This window comes from Sinocyclocheilus grahami, unplaced genomic scaffold (genome assembly GCF_001515645.1).
Source record: "Sinocyclocheilus grahami isolate Dianchi unplaced genomic scaffold, SAMN03320097.WGS_v1.1 scaffold418.1, whole genome shotgun sequence".
Taxonomy (NCBI): Eukaryota; Metazoa; Chordata; class Actinopteri; order Cypriniformes; family Cyprinidae; genus Sinocyclocheilus; species Sinocyclocheilus grahami.
This window is the reverse complement of record NW_015505597.1, coordinates 34,815-61,391: the sequence shown is the minus strand read 5'-3', so window position 1 is coordinate 61,391 and position 26,577 is coordinate 34,815. Positions and strand designations below refer to the sequence as shown.

Here is a 26,577-nt window from a genome sequence, read left to right as displayed (position 1 = left end):
GCTACCGGCGCCTATTTTGTACTAGTTGCGACGGTAGTGACGTCATGGCTGTCGCCGGCCAAACAAGTTGGTGTTTTTTCAATGTAGGCTTCAGACACGGGTCACGACGAGGCGTTCCCCATAGCGACCCCTAGAGGACGCAGTTCGAAGTTCCACGAAAGGGAACCAGATGCCACCCGATCTAAATATTCCCTCACAGTTTAATAGTAATGACTTTGAATTTCTTCACTGATAAAATAGATAACATCAGAAATACAATAACAAATATAGATTCTACAACGTATAATACTTCAGCTTCATTCATCGCACCAAAAGATAAACTGCAGTGCTTTACAACTATAGGACAGGAAGAGCTAAATAAACTTATCACTGCATCTAAACCAACAACATGCCTGTTAGATCCTGTACCCACTAAATTACTAAAAGAGTTGTTAACTGTAGCAGAAGAACTGCTTCTCAATATTATTAACTTGTCGTTGTCTTTAGGTCACGTCCCAAAACCATTCAAGCTGGTGGTTATTAAGCCTCTTATTAAGAAACCACAACTAGATCCTAGTGAACTGGCAAATTACAGACCCATCTCAAATCTTCCTTTTATGTCTAAAATTTTAGAAAAAGTTGTGTCTGCTCAATTGTGCTCTTTCCTGCAAAAAAATAATCTCTATGAAGAATTTCCGTCAGGTTTCAGGCCCCACCATAGCACAAAAACTGCACTTGTTCAAATTACAAATGACTTGTTTCTTGCATCAGACCAAGGCTGCATCTCCTTGCTAGTTTTACTTGATCTTAGTGCTGCGTTCGACACTATAGATCATGACATACTCATAGATCGATTACAAAACTATACAGGTATTCAAGGGCAGGCTTTAAGATGGTTTAGATCCTACCTGTCCGATCGCTACCACCTTGTTCATTTAAATGGGGACGATCTCTACCACTTTGTTCATTTAAATGGGGAGTCATCTCAATTATCACCAGTAAAATATGGAGTGCCACAAGGATCTGTCCTAGGCCCTCTGCTATTTTCAATATACATGTTGCCCCTTGGTAATATTATTAGAAAATACGGGATTAGTTTTCACTGTTATGCTGAACTCAACTATATATCTCAACAAGACCAGATGAAACTTATAAATTATCTAAGCTAACAGAGTGTGTTAAAAATGCAAAAGATTGGATGACCAATAATTTTCTGTTATTAAATTCGGATAAGACAGAGATATGACTTATTGGACCAAAAGACAGTACACAGAATCTCTTGGATTACAATTTGCAACTAGACGGATGTACTGTTACTTCCTCTACAGTAAAAAATCTGGGTGTTATATTAGATAGCAACTTTTCTTTTGAAAATCATATTTCCCATGTTACAAAAACAGCATTCTTCCATCTTAGAAACATTGCCAAGTTACGAAACATATTACCTGTTTCTGATGCAGAAAAGCTAGTTCATGCATTCATGACCTCTAGACTGGACTATTGTAATGCACTGCTAGGTGGTTGTCCTGCATCTTCAATAAACTAGCCGCTTCATTTTGGACTACCTGTAGCTTGAGTCCTTATGATCATATTACCCCAACTTTACAATCTCTTTACTGGCTACCTATTAAGTTCCGTATCTGTTAGAAAATATTATTACTTACCTATAAGGCCCTTAATGGGTTAGCTCCTGCATACCTAACTAGTTTTCTACCACGCTAGAATCCATCACGCTCCCTAAGGTCGCAAAACGCTGGACTTTTGGTAGTACGTAGGATAGCAAAGTCAACTAAAGGAGGTAGAGCTTTTTCGTATTTGGCTCCCAAACTCTGGAATAGCCTTCCTGATAACGTTCGGGGTTCAGACACACTCTCTCCGTTTAAATCTAGATTAAAGACATTAAAATCTAGATTAAAAACCTCTCACATTGCATCCGATGCAATGAAGCCTGCGAATGTCCTTGTAATTCGCTTTAACCTTTCCGAACTTTATGAAAGATTATTTTACGGAAGGTTCAAGTGGTGTATGTGTGTGAGGAATTGGAAGCAAGCAGATACGGGTGTTGCTAAAGCAAACTCAGCTTCATCGCGCATCTGGTTAAAAACTAATCGCTGGAGAGAGAATCGTGATGCATCGATGGATCGATTTTTTCTCCCACCCCTATAACATATAATATCTTAAGTTAAGACCTAAGATAAGAAGCATTCTGTAATACGCCCTAGTATCAGTTCAGCAATGAAGCTTGATATACTGCAAAAAAGTGATCGGTTTTCCTCTCTATGGTACCTATTTTAGAACATACTTTAAATTACACCACATAAATGAAATAAATGTATACACGCATTATTCCACACTGGAAAATAAATGATTCACAGAAGAAGAAGAAGAAATAAAATAGAGAGGTTTTATGTAGGGGTTTATATAAAAGAGAGAGAAAGAGAGAGACTTTTTAAAGATTTGTTTTTGGCGCTTTATGCCTTTTATTTAGATCGGACAGTAGGTTGACAGGAAGCGAAGTGGGTGAGAGAGAGGGGGGTGGGATCGGAAAAGGTCTGCGAGCCAGGACTCGAACTTGGGACTCCCGAAGTGCAACAGCGCTACATGTCGGTGTCAGGCCTGTGTTCCTGTCTTGTGTTGTTTTCCTCCCCCACGTACTCCATGTTTATTTTATGCCCATGTTTGGTTTCCTTCCTGTTCCTGTCCTGATTGATTGTTCATTTGATCCCAGGTGTGTTTTTCTAATTACCCCAGGTATTTAAGTTCGAGTCTGTGCGGTCTGTCTTTGTCCGGAATTGTACGTCTACCCCTTGTCCTACGTGTGAATTCCTGCCTGTTCCGTGTGTATTTGGAAGAATAAAGACTATTGAATGTTAATCCTCTTCGTCTCCGCCTCAGTAGGTGAAGCGTTACAGAATTCTGCCCCTTCTCCCTGTTTTGTTTTGGTTTTTTGAAAAGTCTTTTGACGTTTTGCCTAGCCCACAAAGATCTCCCCTTCGTGGAGTATGGGTGGGAGTTCTGCAAGATCGTCGCTAGAACAGCGCTGGACAATGCCACACTCAACTCTTTGTTCTGGATCGGGGCCAATTGCTATCGCCCCGTGGACCTCCCAGACACCACAGCACTGAGCTGGAGGGAAGGGATCCTCCGGTGTCTGATGAGTGTCCAGCCCTGATCCAGACCCAGCCCGCCGGCCATTACCCAGTCAAGCCCGCCGGCCGTTCATCACTCAAGCCCGCCGGCCGCCCTATTCACCCGTAACCAAAAGAGGAGGATGAGGCGAAAAGGATGGCTCTCGGCCCTCATCCTCGCTCCAGTGTCAGTTCCAGCCCCAGAGCTCGCTCCAGTGTCATCTCCAGCCCCTGAATCCAGCCCAAAGAGGGCTCCTGTTCCTGAGTTTAGCCCATGGAGGGCTCCTGTCCCCGAGTTTAGCCCAGAGAGAGCTCCAGTCTCCGAGTTTAGCCCAGAGAGGGCTCCAGTCCCCGAGTTAAACGCAGAGAGGGTCCCTGTCCCCGAGTTTAGCCCAGTGAGGGCTCCGCCCCGAGCTCCCTTTTCCACCATGGCCTCTGAACTGTCTGCTCCGCCATGGCCTCCTGAGCTCCCTGCTCCACCATGGCTTCCTAGTCTGCCTGCTCCACCATGGCTTCCTAGTCTGCATGCTCCGCCATGGCTCCCTACTCTGCCTGATCCGCCAGGAGTCCCGGAATGGGTACCGCTCAGGAGGCCTGCTGTCCCGTGTCTGTCCTGAGGGCCCTCCAGAGCGCCCACCCCCCCTCCCTGTTGGATGTTGTGAGGCGTGAGGACGCTCCTTCTGGGAGAGGGGGGTAATGTTAGGCCTGTGTTCCTATCTTGTGTTGTGTTTTCCTCCCCCACGTGCTCCATGTTTATTTTATGCCCATGTTTGGTTTCCTTCCTGTTCCTGTCCTGATTGTTCATTTGATCCCAGGTGTGTTTCCCTAATTACCCCATGTCTTTAAGTTAGAGTCTGTGCAGTCTGTCTTTGTCCAGAATTGTACGTCTATCCCTCGTCCTATGTGTGAGTTCCTGCCTGTTCCGTGTGTATTTGGAAGAATAAAGACTATTGAATGTTAATCCTCTTCGTCTCCTCGTCTCCGCCTACATAGGCGAAGCGTGACAGTCGATGCGCTGCCCACGAGGCCATCCTGTGCCCATGTTTGGTTTCCTTCCTGTTCCTGTCCTGATTGTTCATTTGATCCCAGGTGTGTTTCCCTAATTACCCCATGTCTTTAAGTTAGAGTCTGTGCAGTCTGTCTTTGTCCAGAATTGTACGTCTATCCCTCGTCCTATGTGTGAGTTCCTGCCTGTTCCGTGTGTATTTGGAAGAATAAAGACTATTGAATGTTAATCCTCTTCGTCTCCTCGTCTCCGCCTACATAGGCGAAGCGTGACAGTCGATGCGCTGCCCACGAGGCCATCCTGTTATAAGGCCCATAATACACAATAAACATTGAGGCTAAGCATATCCCATGATTCACACTGTTCAGGAACTCTTTAGCCTTGAAATTGCAAGATGTTGCTGAAAACTTTTGAGCTAAATTAATCAGACAGACATTAGATACAGTTGGTTCAGTTTGGTTCTGTTCCTGACAAAAAAATATATAATAAGTAATGGTTAAACGATTACAGGAAATGTATTTGATTTTAAGACTTTAAAATGTAGTCTTGTTTAAAAATGATGCAATCCTTTTAAACAAACTGGCACACAAACAGAATAAAATGTTTGATTTTCAGATTAAGTAAAGGATCCAACTACATTAATCTGCATAAATACAATAGAATCATCCAATTAATTCTGTGAAATAAATATTCTGAATAAATAAGGATTTGTAAATGTGTAAAGTTTTTCATACATAAATTATTTACATTTTAGATGCTGTCAATATGTTATCATTGAACATTAATGTGTGTAAGCAAACATAAATAGACCATATTTTACCATATGTTACATTAAATACATGCATGTTTAGGATTCTGGTTAGTAGAACAAGTTGATTTGTACTTGACAAGTTATTTATAGTCAGCAGAATGACTATTGGGTGACCATCAAAACAAAGTGTATGCAGATAATAAGCAGACAGTTTACTAATACTCTCATGGCTGGTAGTTGAGTTTCTTATAAACAGAGGCTGCATTCCAGTCCATTTTTTATGCCCTTCACTCGTAAACTTCCCTCCATCTCATTCACTCAGATGTACGTCATTAATTACGTTGCACGAGTTCCCACTATTGGAGGAACCCTTGGAATGGGCTGGAACGTCCCAAGCCATTGATCACTTAGATTCTGCTATAGAGTTGGTTTATTGTTTACATTTTTCCTCTAACGAATTTGTTTGGTGCAGCATTCTATATGAATATATGTTTGGGCTGTTATAAATGTTAAAAAATAATAATTTATATATTATAGAGTTGTTTGGGGTGGGGATAAATTAAACGCAATCTGCGATGACGTCACAATCGTGTTACATTGTGGTCTATGGAGTGGCCTGAAGTGTGCATATGAAGCAGACTCTCTCCCTCGGTCAAAATCGAGGGGTCGAGGGTCTGTCCATATATAATTCCCTCGTTCACTTCACGAAGTGGAACGCACTTCAAAATGGCAGCGGGGATTCCCCCGAGGGGAAGTGCTTAGGGAAGTTCGCGAGTGGTGTCTAAAAGTGAACTGGAATGCAGCCAGAAAGGGAACCATCATAATAAAATTGTCACAAATCCTGTCCCTGGTCTTCCGTCCGCTCGCCACCAGAGGTCGCCTTCTGATTATATTGACTCTCACACTTCACAGACTGTTACACGTCACCCTGGACTACATTTCCCATGTTCTATTTCACTAATCACACTCTCACCTGTAGCCAATCACACATAAAATAAATACGAGGCTCTTACCACAGTTCAGGGCCGAGTATTGTAAGCACATATTGCTACCCTAGCTAATAGATACTTTACGGAGCCTGCTCTAGTTTCTTAGTCTAGTCTTGGCTTACCTGCTTTCCCGTGTTCAAATTCTTGCCTGTGAATTTTGGATTATCTGTTCGTCTTGCTGTTTGGACTCTGTTTGCCCCTGCCTCTACTATTGCCGTGTACCTGGATTATCTCTCTTTGTCTTGCCCTGTTGGATTTCGTTCGCCATCGATTGACCCACGCCTGTTTACTGGACTACTCTTTTGTCTTGCCCTCGATATACCTGTGTGCCATTGTCTGACCCTAGCCTGTTTTGACTACGTCTTTAAATAAAGCTTTGAAAAATGAATCTGCACGCCTCTCGACCTGTTCACTCCGTAACAAAAGTATTATTCCTGCATGTTTTGTAGGGGACTGTGGGGGAAACCAGAGCACCTGGAGGAGGCCCACACCAACATAGGGAGAACATGCAAACTCCACACAGAATGGGTTCCTGGCTCAGCCAAGACTCTAGCTAGTTATTGCTATGGAGCAAGAGTGCTCACACTTGATTTGTTAATTGATTGATTGGTTTATTGATTAATCGATTGATTGATCCATTTAGTTACTTACCTAGTGGTGCCAGTGAATATGTTGGCATGACAAGTAAAATTCTGAACTACTGGGCCAGTATATATAAAGTTCTTACTTTTTCCTTTGGCTCAGCACAGTCTTTTCACACAGCATCTGCTCTGCACAGTAATTTGTGTCAGGGAATCATCACAGTGATTAAAGCATTTGATCTAATTCATGCATATAGATGCCCATAAAGAATTTCACAATATTCCTGAAAAGATATTCAAATTCGAGTATTTTCCCAGGCATGTGTGGCTGGGCAGAATCAGACAGTATATGCATATATGCATACTGTAGATGTTTCTTCAACCACAGACAGTTTAATGTCGCATTAGGTTGATTATTATTAACCATGCATTGTATGTATTGTATCAATGTTATTGTTTTACACATGTCCCAGACTTTCACCTTTAACTATGAAAATCCATCATATAAAATCCTATTATTAAATCTATGATTCCATAAAGAATATATTTAATCTGACATTTCAATTTGGACATTTCAATAATTATTGTGTGTAAATAATTTACATATGTTACTTCTGAACATATCTTTAACATATTTAATCTCACCACAAATCAGGACTGCATTCCTTTAATGTTTAAACAGTAGATCATGATGGTAGCTACACCAAGGCCAAGGTTTTAATGCTCATAGAATGCATAAATAAAAATGTGTATTATTTGAATTCATGAAATGAAATACTGTAAAATGTATACCTTCGATGTAAGTCGCTTGGGCTAAAAAGCCAAATGCATAAATGTAGATGTCACATTTCATGTGTGATATTACATTTATTTCATTGTAGGTAGTCTCTTGGAATATTAGCCCTGTTTCTCATCTTTTTATGAGTGCCTTTTTTTCATTTTAGGGTATCTTCAAATGCTATCTGTTACTCTACCAAACATCTCATGAAACTCACACAGAGATAACACGACCAGCCATTAAGAGACTAGGCAATAGTTGCCTCAGCCAGGCTCAAGACATTAATGCTGTGACACCCCCTGCTGAGAAAATTCTCTCTCTTCCCCACAAACAGTATAGCCCTATAAATGTGAAAGAAGAATTCTTTGAAAGAAGTTTTCAAAGAAGAAAAATGAAAACTGTGTTTTCAGGATGACTGACTATCCATTGGCTTAATGAGATTTTTATAATCGCACTACACCAATGTACTGCGCAGAGACTGGAAACCCCTGACCTTCCCTCTTTATGACAACAGTTATCAACTAAAATGCAATTTGTTCCTGTGCTTTAATTGAAATCTTCAGGGCAGCTTTGGTCATCTCTCAAATCTACTCATTTATGATCATGGAACCTTGTTCAGGAAATGGTTTGTTTTCTACAAAACCAAACAAATAATGAAGCAGATGTCAACAGCCATAAAGCCCAAAGGGATATGGACACAAGAGCCTGTTTGATGGAAAGCACATCACTCTGGCTTAGCAACACGTGACCAGTATCTTGACCTTTACTTAGAATGTTTCCTAGTTACCACTTTGACACTCAGAAACAGAGTGAAGTCTCCTCTCAAGCTAAAGGAGGAAAAAAGCAGTGCACAAGGATTAAACATCAAAGCAGGGTAGTTATTTGTCTGCACAGATAGAGTAAACCATACATTTTATACTTGTATGAGATTAGTGTGGACACCTCTTTAGGTCAAGGCAAGGGCACTGTCTTATTTACTGTATCTTAGATAGGTCTTGTCTTTCTGTCTGTGATTTTGGTGCTCCACATATAACTAAGTAAATATTGATTTTTCCATCCAGGCTGTTGTGTGTAGAATCTACTTATAAGACAGAAGCAGACTCTCAAAAAGATCTGTCTGGAAAACTGTCATGGTATTGAACATGCGGAGGAGGTTTGTCATATTAGCTGCCTTGAATTAAAATAGGAAGAAATGTGTTTGTTCCAGAAATTATTAATGCAATTTATAAACTGCAAATAAAATGGACAGGGCACCGGGCCTCCAGGACTAAGTTTGGTGACCCCTGTTCTAGGTCTAACATTTTTTCTGATTGGATTATTCCTAATTTAGCTCAGTAGACTGTTCAATATTAAACTGAAGTGAAACAGAAAATCAAAGACTGGAAACAAATTTAATGAATAAATGGATGTGAGCACATTAATTGGATGGAATATTCCATGTCATTTATGTAATCTAAATGTACAATATAGTTGTTATTTTTATACATACTGTAAAAAATATATATATATAAAATAGTGCTGTCAAACGATTAATCGCATCCAAAATAAAATATTATGTTGACATAATATATGTGTGTGTGCTGTGTATATTTATTATGTATATATTAGGGGTGTAACGGTACGCGTATCCTGTACTGATCGGTTCACGGGTAAATTCCAAATGGAAGTGATCATCCCTATCCCCTTGGAGTGGGGACTTTGTAGTGAGCAGGGCACGTGCGTGCCATTATGTAGTCGTTTGGAATGCACTTGGCAAAGTGAGCTATGTAATTTCCTCACACTTCATGTGTGTTCACGGTGTGTGTGTTCACTGCTGTGTGTGTGCACTGCTGTGTGTGTGCACTTAGGATGGGTTAAATGCAGAGCACTAATTCCTAGTATGGGTAACCATACTTGGCCACATGTCACTTCACTTACTTTATTTAATCTAGATTTAAAATTAATCACTGCAAACCATTCAGCTATAATTTGAAGAAGAAAAATGCACATTAGGCCTAATGTCTGAAGTGGGCAAGTGGCAATAGGCCTAATGATAATTTAAATATACAATTTGAAGAAGTGTTTCTTTCACAAAATGAGTATTGTATATATAACTATAAAGGCTACTGATCTTTTCTCCCTCTTCACCAGGCACCCATGTCACTTCCAATTCTTTCGGGATAAATTAATGAATTCACGTGTTATAAATCAGTCTGTAGGCCTATAGCGCACATAGCCCCTAAATTTAGTGATCAACTATGCATATTATAAACTTAACATTTAACGTACAACTTTTTTTTTTCTATTAAATGATTTTGTCTTTGTTACTTGTAGTTATAAAGGATGGTAGCACAGCATTTTTGAATGATTGTCTTCATGAGTTTGTCTGCATCCATATTGCATGTTTCCTCTCACTTGTAAAGTATGCTTGCAGTTATTTCTTCTAGTTCTTTTTTAAGTAGTTCTTTCTGCGTTTCCACTCACATATTTTTAAATCTGTTTCATTGAGGTTCCAAATAATGGCTCATTGGCTTCGATATAACACCTATTCTTATGCACACATGCAAAGTATGTTGCAGTTGTTATTTCTCTGAAATTAAGTTGTCTTTGCTATTCTGTTACTAATAAAATCGTTTTTTTTCCACTGCTTATCCTATTTTGGCACAATCCCTAAATTACGATGATTTTGATATGGTAATTAATACTGATTCACTCATTTGGGCAAAGAGCACTAATGACTTGTTTAAGACTTGAATCTTAAAGTTGAGGACTTGCAACTCGACTTGAACTTGCCTGTCTTGACTTGGGACTTGACTTGGGACTTGTCTGTCTTGACTCGGGACTTACTTGTGGCTTGCAAAACAATGACTTGGTCCCACCTCTGGTACGAGGCTTTAGAATAATAAGTGTTGACTGTGGCAGAGTTTCAAGCCTTACTGTGATGAAGAAGGAACTTGGAACTCTTTTCTTTTCCCTGCTGCCAGCACGACTAAGATGACAAGAAAGCCTCTCTGCATTTAAAGCAGAAGCTGAGCTATGGTGTAGACTCTTTGTTGGCTGGTTTCTGACTTCCTCTATGGCTCAAACCACAGAGGAAGTCAGAAACATGTGGCTACATATTTGCATATAAGACTGTAGTGTACAGTCTTATCAGTTGCTGAAGTATTGATGTTTTTTGTTAGTTTTTTTCAAAAATGGAACTTGTTTCACATACTAGAGGTGCTACACAGAACAACAGGAGAACCATGCATGTGTCAAAACATTTAAATACAACATAAAATCTAAATTTTGTGTGCAGCTCTGTTATGAAGCTTTTAGTCCATGACTGTTAGCTTTAGTGCTATCTTTACAATCATGTAGTGTAGGATATTCCTATGAGTTGACCAATTTAAATGAAGTAAAAGCCATCTTATACAAAAATGGACCAAAATATTTAATGACATCTCACAAGGATATGGACATTTTTGTCCAATCAAATGCTCTCTAGATTTAGAATGTCAAATGCCCTCCCTCAGAATACCATATGCCTAATACCATTTGGGTATTTAAAACTTGTTAACCCGCACCTGGACGCCGGTGCCCTGAATGCTCTTTGTTTGCACGTGTCAATGTTTACGAATAGATTTAATGAAAAGGGACATAATTAATCTTGACAAACTATATATCATTCTAAAGGTCTAAGTCTCAAGCATAGATGATAGATCACTGTTTTTCAATGGAAAGCTTATAAAGAATGTATTTGCTAAATTTGTTCAAGCAGTACACATCAAAACATGCATAATCAAAACGCAGTACGTACCAGATTCATCGTAATAGTGAGTCATAAAGGCATCCACAGCTGTAAATCCCGGTTTAGTTAGAAAGGTAAGGGTCCACTGAACAACATCCCATAGAGCACTTTTAGTCCAATGAAACAATAGCGTTGTAATATGGATGGTAATTTCTAGACATAGTCTCAGAAATCATGTGACTTTCAACCCATTACTTTTCTGTATTGCTCCAGGACTGATTTAATGTATTTTTATATGAAATATAAAAAAAAATCAGTGTGGTACAATTTTTTTCAAGGCACTTCAGTGTCTATAACTTTTCATCTTTTTGAGCAATATCAACTCTGGTGATGGATAATAAACCCCAAAGGCTCTTCTTTCCAAAGACACCAAAATTGTGTATGTAGCACACTGAAGTCAGGAACTGTTACAATTTTAAGTTAGGTATGTCATTTTCAGATGTCAGTCCCAAAATGGGGGTGCAGGTTAACAGGTTAAAAAGCTTTTGAAGTAAATTCCTGTTTCAATATGAAATATGTAAATACATGAAAGAAAACTGTGCTCATCAAGGCATTTCATTGATCTTTAAAGCAACATCTTTGTTAAGTAATGTCGCTGGGAAATTACTATGCATCTCAGCTTTAACAGTACCATAGGCTAACAACAATGGCCTAGATGTTTTCAAACAGATAGAGATAGAAGAGCATCCAAGCATCTTAATGAGCTTTGTAATCTAAATGAAGTGGAATGCACATTCAGAAGCAACCTTTTTAATCATTGCTTAATTTATTGTTTTTCATTGTTACCTACATACAAAAGAGCCTAATTAATTACCTGCCTTTGGGCTTGTCTCATCTTGTTTCTCAGGGAAACAAAATGCCCTCTGCAACATTAACACCACGGTTACCAAACATTAGTGGCACAGATATTTTAATTGTGTGAGAGGGGAGACCTTTCAGTGACCTGTCTTCACACATCTGACTTGAAATGAAGGGAGCTTACAGAAAGAAGAAAGTGCTCTAATAGGTCCATTATTCCTCTTGGCATTTCAGATGCAACTTCAGTTGTAATTACCAAAAATGTGTGCACTGCTGTGGCCTGACACCTGGGAAGAACCTAAAAAGATGTCTGGATGTATGCTTTCCACTGGCATTTGCCTTTGGTGCCAAGCGATCCCAGAAAATGTGTGCCCATTTAGTTGTGTACAGGTCACTGTACCACTGCAGATCATCCCAGAGAGCAGAACTTTTAATGGTGGAAGGGTTAAGGGGGCCACAGAGCAATTGTAGCAGTATGTGGCTGAGAATAAGTTTAGTCTTTAAGAAAGCTGCCCACTGAAGCGTTAAAATCACCTTTGACGTCTGAGTACCTTCAGAGCTGTGTGAGATGAAAGCTGAAATCACATTGTTCATCTCCATGTACAGGGCAATAAACACAGAGGTGTGCAAAAACATATTGATAAATGCTTTTGTTTTAGAGGCCATGTGTGTGTGTGGCCACAAATCAAAATGAACAAATACCCCAACCCAAAAAAACTCCAAAAAAGAACAAATAAATCATATTTCTGTATTTTATATATATATATATATCTGTATTTATTTAAAAAATGTCATTTCACATCCTGCCTAATGTTGTCTATTGAAACAATGTCAGAATCTATGAAGTCAAATATAGTGAATGTAACCATGAAGGCTACAGTATAGATTATGTGCAAAAAATGGTAAAATCACATTACATTGTAACATTGCAACATTGCAATCTAAGAGCAGAAATAATGCTTTTTAAGCAGAAGTTAAATTCACTAAACAAAAATGCAAATAAAGAAAAACAAAAGCTCAGACTAACTGTATTAGGCTCTTTTGAATAGCACATTACAATAGTAATTTTACAGTTACTGCTATCATAAAAAAAAAAAATTTACTTATAGGTTTAAAATTCTACATACATTTCATTTATTGTCCAGCAAAAAAAAATTTCGCAAAATGCATATTTTATTCAGAATTGCACTCCTGTTTTATTGCATTCTGTCTGTTTGGCGCACATGGGCATGGAAATGCTTGCTCTCTAAAGTATCTGAGGTTTAGCGGAGACACACATACAAAGCACTGCACATTTTGTATGACATCCTTATCAGACACACCAAATTCAGGTCTTGCAGCAGAGATTATCTTACTATAGGGAGATGAGAGGGTCTGTATACTTACTATTGGAGAAAGCGTAATGGCTAACTTGGATCACGTGTGCCTTAATAAACAATCACATTACAGCCTTGACATCATTGAATTTCAGTCAGATTTGTACGGCACTCAGTCGCCATTTACGGATACCATATGAATGAATGGGAAGTGCCGTAAACTGAATCCCACCTGTCGCAAAAAAGTCAGTGACTTCTCTTATAAAACAGCATTTTTTTCATGGTAAACTCTAAAAATAGTTCAATCCAAAAGTATTGTTTAGTCTAAAACATGTTGAAGATTAGCAGATAGGCTGTCAATTCATTAAATGATAAGCCGTTTCCTCTAAAAAGCTGTTTATTCAGCATAGTGAAGCCTCTCCTCCATTGACATCCATTCAAAAAACGGCCTCTGGTCTCCTTTCCCATGTACTGTCAAAGTGGAAGCATTAGCATTTTTTTGGCTAAAGGCTTGCCTTCTAGTGGCTTTGCTTGCAATCTCTACTAATGAGCTGATGGGTTGAATCAGGTGTGTTAGATGAGAAACATACAAAATGTGCAGTGCTGGGGGTCTTCTAGAACAGGTTTGAAAACCCCTGGCATAGGAGATACCTTTTACTGCATGTGGCTGCCACATCTGGCTAGGGGATACTGTAAAGGGCAATTCACACCAAGAAGGATCAATTAAAAAGATAACTATAATTTAACTATATTAGCGTCCACACCAAAGAAGGATAAGATCTTGTTTTATTGTGTGTTATGTCATCTTCCACATTAAATACTCAAGCTCTATAATGCCAGGTGTATTCTGATTGGCTGTCAATGTTTTTAATCATTCATCAGCTGGGAATAAAATCATTCTTAAAAAACAAAACAAAAAGATACAAGTTATAATTATAGATGTAGTGTGGACTTCACTAGTGTGTGAACGTTAGTGTGAACAGTCCTTAGGGCTTATACGGGTTTCTATAATAAGCCTAAATTGCATAAAGAATTTTCCATACTCACAGCACTACATCAGTGATAGCTAAAGTGGTTAGTGAATGACACAATTTTGCTGAAATATTTTGTGAAAGAAGTGGAGCATTTGCTGTATAGAGGATTCAGATGGGGTCTATGTATTGAGAACTTCTCTATCTGCCCCTAATCTGGAACCAAGCAGAGATATTGACTAACACAGGAAGTCATCCCGCTTTACTCGTCTGATATTAGCCTTGTTTGTCTTTCGCCATATGTCACCTATTCCAGAGATACAATGTGTCAGCGACAAACACTGAGTCTTATTTTAACACAGCAAATCATTAGCTCCTTATATTCTCCATTTAAAGATTTTTATTAAATTTTACCCAACTAATGGTAGATGTTTGTTTATTTATTTATTTACTTTTTTTCTTTCCTTGAAGAGTAAATTATTCATCTGTAATAGGAATGTGCAGAATAGCTAGGCCAGACTTCTGATTACTATCTTAATTCCCAGGTCTAGTCACACATTTGCAGCATTTTGATTAATGTTGAACGTAATTATCCTCACTGAACTTACAGGTCAAACATGGGGTGGCTCAGCTGACATGGGAATAGCACACATATACTTTATATAATCAACATGATAGAGGGGAAAGAAAGCAGGATCATTTTAATCTTATAGTAGAAGACTGTAAAATGCTTTCGTCAAGTACAAATTTTTGTTACATCTTTACGCCTGACATAATAATACACTGAACAGTGTTCAATTTTATCATGCGTTTGGACAGGTTGGGTTACATCTGATGGGTTATAATTGCTTAGAAAAGCTACTTACAAAGATGAACTTAAAAAACACAGCAGAATAGATTCAGTTAAAAATAAATAATTAAATAAATAAAAGCTTGACTTGCCATTTCTTGCCACTTATTACTGATCACAGTTTCAGAGTCTTCCATGAGAACTGGTATTGGGGTGAAACAGTATCCCTGATGTGAAATTTAATAAATAAATAATTTTTTACTCTTTTTTTTCCCCCTGTTCTCCACGTTCTCGACATAAATATTTCATCTTTCTGGAATTCTTTTATTTTCGTATAAGAATTCTCTGGCCGTCTCACTTAATTCTGGTATGGAGCTCTCTCTTAAAATCATTTCTGTGCATCACAGGAAAGCAGCTGACTTGACAAATGCTAAATTGCCTAGTAAATGTGACTCTGATCCACAATTCCATTTGTTCACTAGAGGCTGTACCATACATCAGTATGCATACACCTTCCTTTTTGACTAAAGTATTGTGTTATTGCTCCTTCCAGTCACTCTCATGTTACGTGTTCCCACTGATTCTCAAGAATACACATCTGAGATGTATCAGGTAAAAGGCCTATGACTGAAAACAACTTTAGGTGGCCGATAATGCACTCATCTTACCTGATCCCAGGGACAGATGATTCCTCCAAAAAACATAAAGAGGTAACCCATGGCAACCAGGCAGGCCCAGATCACCAAGGAGAAAACTTGGAGCAGCTTCTTGAAGATGGACTCGATGCAGACCAGAACAAAGATCGTGAGGAAAATAGCCAGCGCAGTGGGGACAGTGATTACAAAGGCGACGTGATCCTCGATATCCTGCAGAGAGATTGCAGTGTTACAAAAATAACTTTAATTGCACCTTCCAAATGCACCTGCACTACAGCCACTAGATAATAGTTTACCAGATAAACTAAACAGTTCCATCTCAAATCAAACACACATGCCGGTAATTGTATAATCCTAAAGACTTTGGTTCGATTTTGCAGGTGTGTCTGATTTGAGATTGGGCAAAATTCTGCAGGACAGAGTTGGCCATCCTTATCCTAAATCAGTATCCTAAATCCTAGAGAGCCACAGTCCTGCAGAGTTCAGCTCCACCCCTAATCAAACACAACTGAACAAGCTAATCATTATCTTCAGAATTACTAAGGCTGTGTCCGAAATTGCCCCATACCCATAAACCTGAAACCTTTGTGGACATTATCGAGTGCACTCATTCAATCCCACAATGCACAGCAATATCGCAATAAAATAAAGATGGCTCCCAGAGCTGAATCATCCATCTATTAATTTTACAAAGCACTCATCCTTGGTGTACAGCGTAATACAATACAGGTATAAATTTATTGTAAATTGATTATTAAATTTCTTAATTAGGGTTTATACATGATTTCCATGACAGAGTTCAAGATAAATCCTTCCATCTTACTATTGGAGCTGCCAGTTTGCAAGTTTCAAATGATTATTAAACAACAAGTACAAACTATGAATGAATGAATGATGCATTTATATAGCGCTTTTTATTGTGTATTGTTGTACACCCAAAGCGCTTTACAATCATGTGGGGGGTCTCTCCTCAACCATCACCGGTGTGCAGCATCCACCTGGATGATGTGACGGCAGCCACAGTACAACAGCGCCAGTGCGCTCACCACACACCAGCTAAAGGTGGAGAGAAGAGAAAGTCATAGAGCCAATCAAGTGGATGGGGATTAGGAGGCCATGATTGACAAGGGTCAGTTGCGGCAATTTGGCCAGGATACCGGGGTTACACCCCTACTCTTTACAAGAAGTGCCATGGGAAAAGAGAAGAAGAGAAGTGCCAAAAGCGGCCGTTCTTCCGGTGCACTCAGTGTCTGAATTCACAAACCTGTTTTTATTTACTCCGTCAACTGTATTAGTGGCCTAATGTAGGGAATAGTAAATGAGGGTATGGGGGTGATTTCGGATTCAGCCTAAGGCTTAAGGCAAGTGAGGTTTTTTCAGGGTTGGAGCTAACTTTGCAGGACTCTCTAGAACTGAACTTGCCTATCCCTGTCCTAAATGAATAAATGTAAATCAATAGGATTTATTATATGGGAATAAAACAACAATACATGAACATCTAAAGCCATGTCTATAATACTCAATGCTATCGTCCGACACAATAATGTAATGCTTTGAATTATCTTAATTTGGTAGTTTTTCTCAGCAAATATAGCTAAATCCAATGAACTATGATTCATTTGATTAATCATATCATGTAATTCATTTGATAAATTTCAATGGATTGACTGTTTTAGTAAATACACGGCACTGCAATACAAAGTTTAACCCAAATTATTATTACAGGGGCACAGGCACAGGCACTTTTATTTTTTATATTTATATTATATTTTATTATTATTTTGTCCAACTGACAGTTAGTTTGTTAGTTTTTTCCCCTTATCTCTTACTTTTAATTGGCTACTGCTGGACAATAACCAATCATTTGTATCACACAATATTTTTCCTGTATTTTCCTAATGAGAATTTTATGATTGGTTTATATATTACACTTTTTATACTAACACCTTTTTCCCATTTCAAATATATTTTATTGTTTCTATGCTGTTTCATATACTTTATTTATTTATTACCTTGAGATGACTTGGAGATGAAAAACTTAAACCATATATTGTCGCAATTATGTGTTCATTGTCTTCACGTTTCATCAAAACGTTTCTGCTTTTTATTCAGCTTAGCTACAGTGATACAGTAGCTGGATGCCTTTGTCGATATCAAAGCCACTGGAAGGCAAGCCTGCAACCTTTAGCCAATAGAGTAACCTATTACCATAACCTACATAACCAATGTCACATTACTATTTAATAAAATATATTTAATATTGTGTATTGTCTAAAAATATTTATGTTCCCCTTCCAATGTTCTCTCACATTGTGTATGGGGAAAACTCCTGTTTTACTCTGTACTGAAGCCTGATTTGTTCACGTTTGTGTAGCTGAACAAACCAATGGTGCTTTAGCCTGCCAGACAGGGCGGAGCCGACCTCTATATAAGTCGGCTCGCAGCACCATTTCATCAGAATCTTCTCCTTCAGCGACGAGGAACATCTCTTTGCTGACACTGCAAACAAGAAGCTGAAGAAGGAAAAAGCTCAGCCTGCATCTCACCACCATAGAAGTGCCCCGGCAGAGGAAGAAGCAAGAAGCCTTCCCCTGCGGCTATCCAGAAATTTAAAAGAGCAAATTTCCTAGCAACATTGTTGCAAATTTCGTGCCGCGAGTGTGGCTCATGCAGTGAGCCCTTGTTTCTTTCTCCGAGCTTGCTGAGAGAGAAGAAACGGGAGAGCGGGGCTGCCTTCATTGAAGAAGGTGATATGCGAGCGTGGAAGAGCGAGACTCATCACTGAGAGCATTAGTCTCGCTCTTCTCCGCTCACATATCACCTTCTTCAATGAAGGCAGCCCCGCTCTCCAGTTTCTCCTCTTTCAGCAAGCTCGGAGAAAGAAACAGTTGAGTCACAGAGCTGAGCAACCAGGTTTGAGTAATCTCACGCCGGCACAGAGCCCACGTGTTCACTCTCCCCACAGCACTTTGATCTGCCGGTGTGTTTTACACATGAGGATCAGCGCCCCTCATTACATCGATTGGCTCAATTCTTCTAGGCGGATCAAAGTAGAATGCTGTCACCAATGATTCTTATCGCTGACAGCTTCGTATTTGTGTGTGTGTAGCGGACCTGGTTGGTGTAGCTGGCTGCTCTCGCTGTGAGAGCATAGAGTCTAGCGAAGCATTTTGGAGAGGAAAAAGAAGGGATCAGTTCACGCTGAGGCCGGAACTCCCTCGAAAAAAGCTTGTGCTCTCTCTCCATCTCTCCGTTCATCTCTCTGGGATTCTGCGATGCCCTTGGACCTGCTTCACACGCGGCTTCTCCAATATTGGCTCAAAACCTGAGTCCTGTCCCATGCTTGGCGCCAGGGCCGGTTTTACATAAAGGTAAACCATCGCTGTGTCAAAGCTGTGGACCCTTGGACAGCTTCTCGTCTGTCTCAGCCAGGCGTGCAGTTGGGACTGACCTTCAAGCGGAAGGTGATTACAACAGATGCTTCCAACTCAGGTTGGGGAGCTCTGTTGGAGGGCAATCCAGCGTCCAACTCCTGGTCAGCCCAAGCAGGGAGCTTGCTTGCATATCAACTGCCTAGAACTTCTGCCGGTTTTCCTGGCCCTGAAAACCTTCCAGCTGGCCATAAGGGGGCACCACATCCTGGTCCGGTTGGACAACATGACAGTGGTAGCCTACATCAATTGGATGGCTTTTACAGGATGGCTCGACACCTCCTATTTTGGGCACAGAACGAATTCCTCTCGCTAAGAGCAGTTTACGTGCTAAGCAGTTTGAACCATGGAGCAAACATGCTCTCCAGAGGCAATGTTAGAGAGCCCAGAGCCCAGGATATCACCCATCACTCCCCGTCTCAGATGGTGAGCAGAGTCCTAATGTACTCTGCCCTGTAAGGGCTTTGAGAGTCTATTTTGAGTGCTCCAGCCAGTTCAGTCAGTCGGAGCAGCTGGATAACTGACGCCATAGCCTTGGCTTATTTCTCAGAAGGCTTACAATGCCCCATAGATGTGAGGGCCCACTCCACCAGAGGAATGGGCTCCTCCTGGGTGTGATCCAGTGGGATTTCTATTGGTGAGATTTGTGCAGCCACCGACTGGTCATCGCCGTCCACATTTGCCAGATTCTATAATTTTGACGTCCGTGCAGGTTTCTGTCTGTTAATTACATTTGTGACTGCTGCGTGTGATGACGATATATCGCTTTTTAATGAAAAAAAGTATAAAATACATTTTAATGAATAAAAAGGTATTCTTTTTATGGCTTCCAGATTTCAACAAAAGAAACTACATTTTTAGTGATTAGTATCAGTGTATGCCCATTCATGCTGTTTTTTTTTTATGAAAAAATAAAAATAAAACCTAATCTTAAATTTTAGTGACCAGCAATTCATGCTCTTTTTTTACTGAGCAACATAACCTGTAAGAACTGTGAAAGCCACTGATGTCACAGCCATTGAATGATTGGCTGAGTGAGGTGTCAATGCTTTTTCCAATGGTAAGTATACAGATCCTTTCATCACCCATTCATAAGACAATCACTGATCGTATTATGAATTCCCTGGCACGTTACAAGTTATTGCTACTTTGAGACAGTTTTGGACTTTCTGCACCCTATGGCTTTGAGTATGAATGAAATACACACTTGGCTGATAAAAGTGCAGGGCAACAAATTTACATTTTAGTTGGGCTCCTTGCAGAGTTCTATGACCTAAAACACCTCTGTGTTGTAAATACAGTAATGATACAGTAAGCCTTAACAATTCCAATGCAATCTGATGAATAATAATAATAACAGCATAAAATAATATAAAATGTCTAGATTCACTACTGAACTCAGGTGAAAATTAAAATACACTCGGTAAGGTAAACAGTTGTTAATGAAACTATAGCTGCTAAAACAACTTTTTTTCTACTGACAAGTTTAATACTGATATACTAAAGATGAATGCATCAACACATCAACACAATGCATGTTATATGACAGACAGAAGAACTACTACAAAAGGATATCTGGACTAAAAATAACAACTTTCTAAAGGATTTGAATGTTAGGAAAGTGCCTGTTTATTTTCAACCATGTGAATACCTCAGCAAAACATTGTTTGTTTGTCCCATTGATTTCAACCAAATGCAATACAATGCAGGCTTTACAAATAAAATTTCATGGAAAGATACGGACCTGACAATGCCACAATATGTAATTGTGTTAATTCTACAGACGTTTAGACATTCTTTGTCGCAAAATCGTTTATTGCTGTTTAGTCTATCAGTGACTTGAGTTCTGTACTTTTGCCAAAACTCACATTAAAATGTATAACACTATCTATAGGCTACTGCTTTTATTTACATTGTGTTTGCACTGTATATGATGAAAGCATTTGTGAAATTTTGATTGCAGAAATAGAGATGCAAGATGCATGACTGATTAATTTTATGCAAAGGGAGTAGATCTATACATATAGTGTTGTAATCAATATTTTCAAAATGTGTTTATTTTGGCAGCTGTCATAGTACAAATGTAGAAAAAGATAATCCAGTAACACTTTCTATGAAGCTTTGAAGAATTTTCTATGAATACATAATGTATTATGTATTTATAATACATTATAAGGGTATTCTTAAGGCATTCTAATGAATGTATAATGCATTGTAAAAAAAAAAACCGTATAATATGTTACATCAACTCATGAATAATCTTAACAACATTTATAATACATCACTTACGTATTTGTGGTTATAAGTTTAAGAGTATGATTATTTATAACACACAGTGAACACCATATTAAATCTACTTCATTTACAGAATAATGGACTGTATCATGTCTTGACATTATTTAAGATCTGCACAGTATCCTACTACAGCTTGTGAGTGGTTAGATGTTGAGTGTTATTTGAGTGATTCCTGTGGAGCTAATGTTAATTAATTGATGTGAGCTTTATACTCCAACTGAAAAAAATGCAATGTTTTATATGGTTACATTTTATTTTGATGGTCCCCTTAATCAATCGACTATAAGCAACTTTGCAACTACATGCCAACTAACTCTCATTAGAGTAATAGTATGCTCAAGAATGGTTGAATCTAGTATGGTAGAATAAGTTGACGTACTTGCAAAGACACTTATAGTCAGTTTATCTGTTGGTTGACCATCAAAATAAAGTATTAGCAAATATTTACAGTAGCAGACATACTAATACTCTAATGACCGCTAGTTGATATGTAGTTGCAGAGTTACTTATCAACAGCTGTTTAAAGGGTACCATCAAAATAATCAAACTGATATTACAATAAAAATAGTTCAATGCAAATTTGTCATATTACAAATTCATCTGATCTGATATCTGATCTTATGGATGTTTGAGAGAGAAAAAAATATTATTATTATTATTACTACTACTTATAAGTGGTCTTTGACCGCTTTAAGTAAAGTAGCATAAGAAAAATGGCAAGATATGAGACTTATAATACACTATAACTATGAGAAATATAATCCATCGTAAAAGTGGATGCAACGTGTTCATTGTGTTATAAATCATCATACTCTTAAAAGCTATAACCACAAATAAGTAAATATTATAATATATTAAAACTGTTCTTATGAATATTCATGAGATGATACAACATATTATAAGGTTTTTTATAATGCATTATGTATTCATTATAATACCTTAAGAATACCCTTATAATGCATTATAAATACGGGCTTCATAGAAAGTGTTACCAAAGTTTCTAATGTGAAGATGTTAGCCAATCATTACAGTGGTCATTTACACTAGCCATGAAAAAGACGAGAGAGACTCGCTCCTTTAAATAGAGTGATCAAATAAAATTAGCATCAAATCACATCAAAATGTTTTTTTTTTTCCTAACATATTTCTTCTTCAGCCCATGACCTCTACAGTAACTGCTTTGCCAGGTGTCCATCTATCTTTTTGAGTTATGATATAGAATTATGATATAGAAATCAAAAGAGTAAGACCAGCAATGCAACTCCATTGACTTTTCGACTTTTACATAGATTATTGATGGTTGCATTGTTCACTTATTTTCCATAATCTGATTGCACAGTTATTTTACAATTATAATTTTCTTTTAGTGATTTTTCGTTATGAAATGCAGTGTACAATTATTGTTTTACCTTTAGTTAGTTATCTTTTTCACTAGCTTGCTGCATAACAGGATCATCTTCTTAATGAACAATACATGTCATGCTATCTTGCTATTTAACTAAAACAAGGTATTTTAGGGGGCAACATAATTAAGTTGCCTACAGGGGCGTGGAAAGATGTGTTAGGTTTGGGGTGCTGTGGGGGTGCATGCAGGGGGTGCGAAAATAGCAGTATTTTCTATTTTTGTGCGTGCGGGGTGTGCGAAAATAGCAGTATTTGCTATTTTCACTTAGTGAAAATAGCTGTATTTTTTAGTGATATCATATGCTATTTACACTAAGTGCAAATAGCTATAGATTATATTTATACTATGTTAAAATAGCAGGATATTTTGCTAATTACTTATTGCAAATAGTGGCAATTATCTGCACCTTAGCATCGTAATACATTATAAAACCGTATGCAATAATAACTTATTGAGTGTAAATTTTAATTATCATTCAAATTATTAAATGGATGCCACCTTATTGGGACAAAAGCCCTCCCTACACCTATCCTAACCCTACCCAATACTTTATTTTAAATTTTTATTAAAAATAAAGGCTTTTCTGATGTGATTTGAAATTTGAAATTTGAAAAGGGAGAAAAAATGTTTGCCAAAAGGCAGATTCGAACCCGGGTCGATCGCATCAAAAGTAGCAGGACACACGCTTTACCATCTACACCACTGGATCTGATGATTGATGACTGTCTTTGTAATGTTGACTAGCCCAATCACACGTTGGTGTGTTAGTGTAAATAGCCTCTGCCAACAAGGCGGGCTATTTGCACTTAGTGTAAATAGACACTCCGATTTTTTTTTTATTCCCAACAGTTAAACAGTTGCCCACAGACAAAAACGGGGGTGCTTCAGCACCCTCACTTCCCGTGCCTATGGTTGCCTACCTTTTGTAACAAACTTTGTATGTAGATCAAGTGTGTGATTCAATACAATATTCTCTCTTTAGAAAGCTCAGGTTTTGGAACAGAACTATTGACTAGTGTACCAAACTGTAACTCAGCATTCTCAAAATGAGCCCACAATACACATGAGACTCCAAACAGGGACATCTAAATGGTTTCAAGCTCTAAACAGGTGTCTCTGATGGTTTCAGTGTTTAAAGAACCCAGGATGCCTGTGAAAAGCCTTAACACCCCATAGCACTATAATTACAGCCACAAAGTAAGACAGCAAGACACAAGCCTGATTATCAGCAACATTTTGTGCAATCATTTTCTGAAGAGACAACCTCTGGGGTCTGAGGTGATTTTAGTGCCCTTGGGATGTTTTGACATGCCCTGACATTTGTGCTTATTTCAGCTACTTATAACATACTATTGGCCAACATGTGCTTTTTTTGTATTCAGCACAAACTGTGCTACAATATTATGTGACCAAGATGGATGTACATGTTTGCATTTTTTAGAAACAACAAAAAATTATGTGTGGTTAGTAAGTTTTGTGAAAAAATATGTAGCTGAAATAAGGTCATAAAACCCATACTGAATAGCTCTGAATAAGACTTTTGAGTAATCAGTCTTGTAGGCTAGAATATTTACTTCAAAATTATGTGAAAATCATCCTGCTGACTCCTTCATAGAAAACAATATATTGATTTAAATTAGCCATATACGAGGGAGTGACAATGGCCATGAATATTTAGTGATTCACATCTGAGTGACAAAGGGCCCCTCCGCTAATGGCCCATCAGTGTGAGTGTTACTTTGAGGCAGGTAAGAAAGAATCTGAAGAGATTGAAAAAATTTGTATTTTATTCACAACAAAGTATAATCACAACATACATAAGGAAGGTCAAAACCACATTATTGAGCACACTGATCTAACAACAGAGATGTGAACAGACTTTGAGTCATTCCTGAAAACAGATTCTGTTCAACAAGTGAAACAAGTAAACCATACCTGATATTTAAGCATTTGCTGCTTCTTTCCATGGATTCAAGAAAAAATAACCTTCATCAGTAGTCAAGGAGCTTGTTTTACCATAGAATATCAGTGTAGTTGAACATCTGATGTTGGTACAGCGCTCTTAGAGGAAAACCGTTTGAAGAGACTGAAATTCAGCAGGATTCATCTGTGGTGCAGGTATCTGATCACTAAAAAACAAGCAACAACAACAAAAATCTGTGAGCATGTTAATATCAGTATATATATATGGGTAGTTGACAAACAGGCAGTAAAAAATGCTTTTTTTGTAAAAAAAAAAAAAATAATACTTTTTTGAAAAAGAAATGCATATATTTATGTAATGTGAAGTCTGATCTTTGAGAAAATATAAAGGGTCACTAACTTCGTCAATTCTTTAAGTGCTTTTTTTTTTTTTTTTACTGAACTGTACCATAAATTTGTCCTATGGTGTGACATAGCAAAAATTAAGAAAAAAACTCTTAATAGTACATAAATAGCACTAGACACTTATTTTCATATAGTGCTATTTATTTAATATGAAATTATAATTAACAATTTTTTCCCTATGACTTGTTGGACAATTTCCAGACAAACTTTGCTGTCATTCGTTCAAAACTGCTGAAAATTATACCATTTTAAGTTGAGTGCTATTTGTATCTCCCCTATTGCAATACTCAACTGTTTTTTTTAAGATATTTTGAGATAAAAACAAATCTGTGGTTCTTTAATGTGTGTCACACTATAGGACATTACGTCACACTAAAGGACAGAAATAGTAGTTATTAAATTATTTCTATTTAATTTTGAACATGTCAAAGGAGAAAGTTTAATTTTGGTACAAACAATATCAACATGTATTTTAAACAAAACAAAAAATAATTTTCATCAACAAAATCCAGTCTCTTAGTCAATCAGTGTTACTAAACCTTTTCTAGCCCCCTGCTGCATGTGTGGCAGAGCTAAATATGATTGATATTCAAACTATATTCATTTAGATGTGAATGGATTTTTTAAAACTATATGGCTACTCTTTTTAAGGCATCATTTTAATTGTATTTACTTTCTGCATTGTGCGTGGATCCCTGTTAATTTTCTGTCTATATTTCTGTGTCCTCTCTCTTCCACTAATTTCTCTCCCTCAATTCTTTCTGTCTCAAAAACATAGTAACACGTTTTATACTTATTTTCATGACACTTTATAACAGTACAAGTTTTCTGTAAAAACATCAGAAAATAGTTTAATTAATGTAATTATTGCATATAACACTGAATTATACATAGAGTTATAGAACACTGAAAATTATCAAAAAGGAATAAAAAGGAGTTAAATAAATATTATTTAATTATTTAAAATGCTTCTTAAAAAGATCTTGTCATGTGGTGTGACATCTTTGTCCTGTGGTGTGACAGTACAGGCGTCACACCGGAGGACATTTTCTGTCACACCAAAGGACGTTTCAGCCTTTTTCTGTCAATTAATGGCCTTGCTATTGTGAGCTAACCTGTCATTAGCGGTTTGCAAGACACATCTGCATCATTTTCAATGATTATGTAGTTTAACATACATTTTTTAATTAAAAAATATATAATTTAGGGGTGTCACACCAAAGGACAACAAAACGTAACACTTTTGTATTAGTTCCAAAAAAAGTTAAATATTTGAACAATTCTGAGAGAAAAATTGACCATGTGCACGTGTCATGGGCTTGACAGGGGGCTTCAGTAACGCCACCATGAATGGGGTCCTTCAGCTAATTAAAGTTTTCTTTGGAATTGGCCGATTTAAAATCAGGATATGGTGTCACACCATAGGACATGGTTTTCAGAGACAAAATGCATTAAGTTCCTTCACTTTCAGAAATATATACAGTGGGGCAAATAAGTATTTGATACACTGCCGATTTTTCAAGTTTTCCCACTTACAAAGAATGGAGAGATCTGTAATTTTCATCGTAGGTACACCTCAACTGTGAGAGACCGAATCAAAAAAAAA

General features: G+C 37.9%; 1 protein-coding gene across 1 annotated transcript in view; it reads right to left on the bottom strand.

Moving 5' to 3' along the window:
* Positions 1–26,577, bottom strand: part of adcy2a (adenylate cyclase 2a) — a 141,759-nt gene that overhangs the window by 109,896 nt on the left and 5,286 nt on the right. Inside the window, exon 2 of the mRNA XM_016232739.1 lies at positions 15,525–15,722. Within this exon, the coding sequence (XP_016088225.1) occupies positions 15,525–15,722 (198 nt within the window). The remainder of the gene's footprint in view (positions 1–15,524; positions 15,723–26,577) is intronic.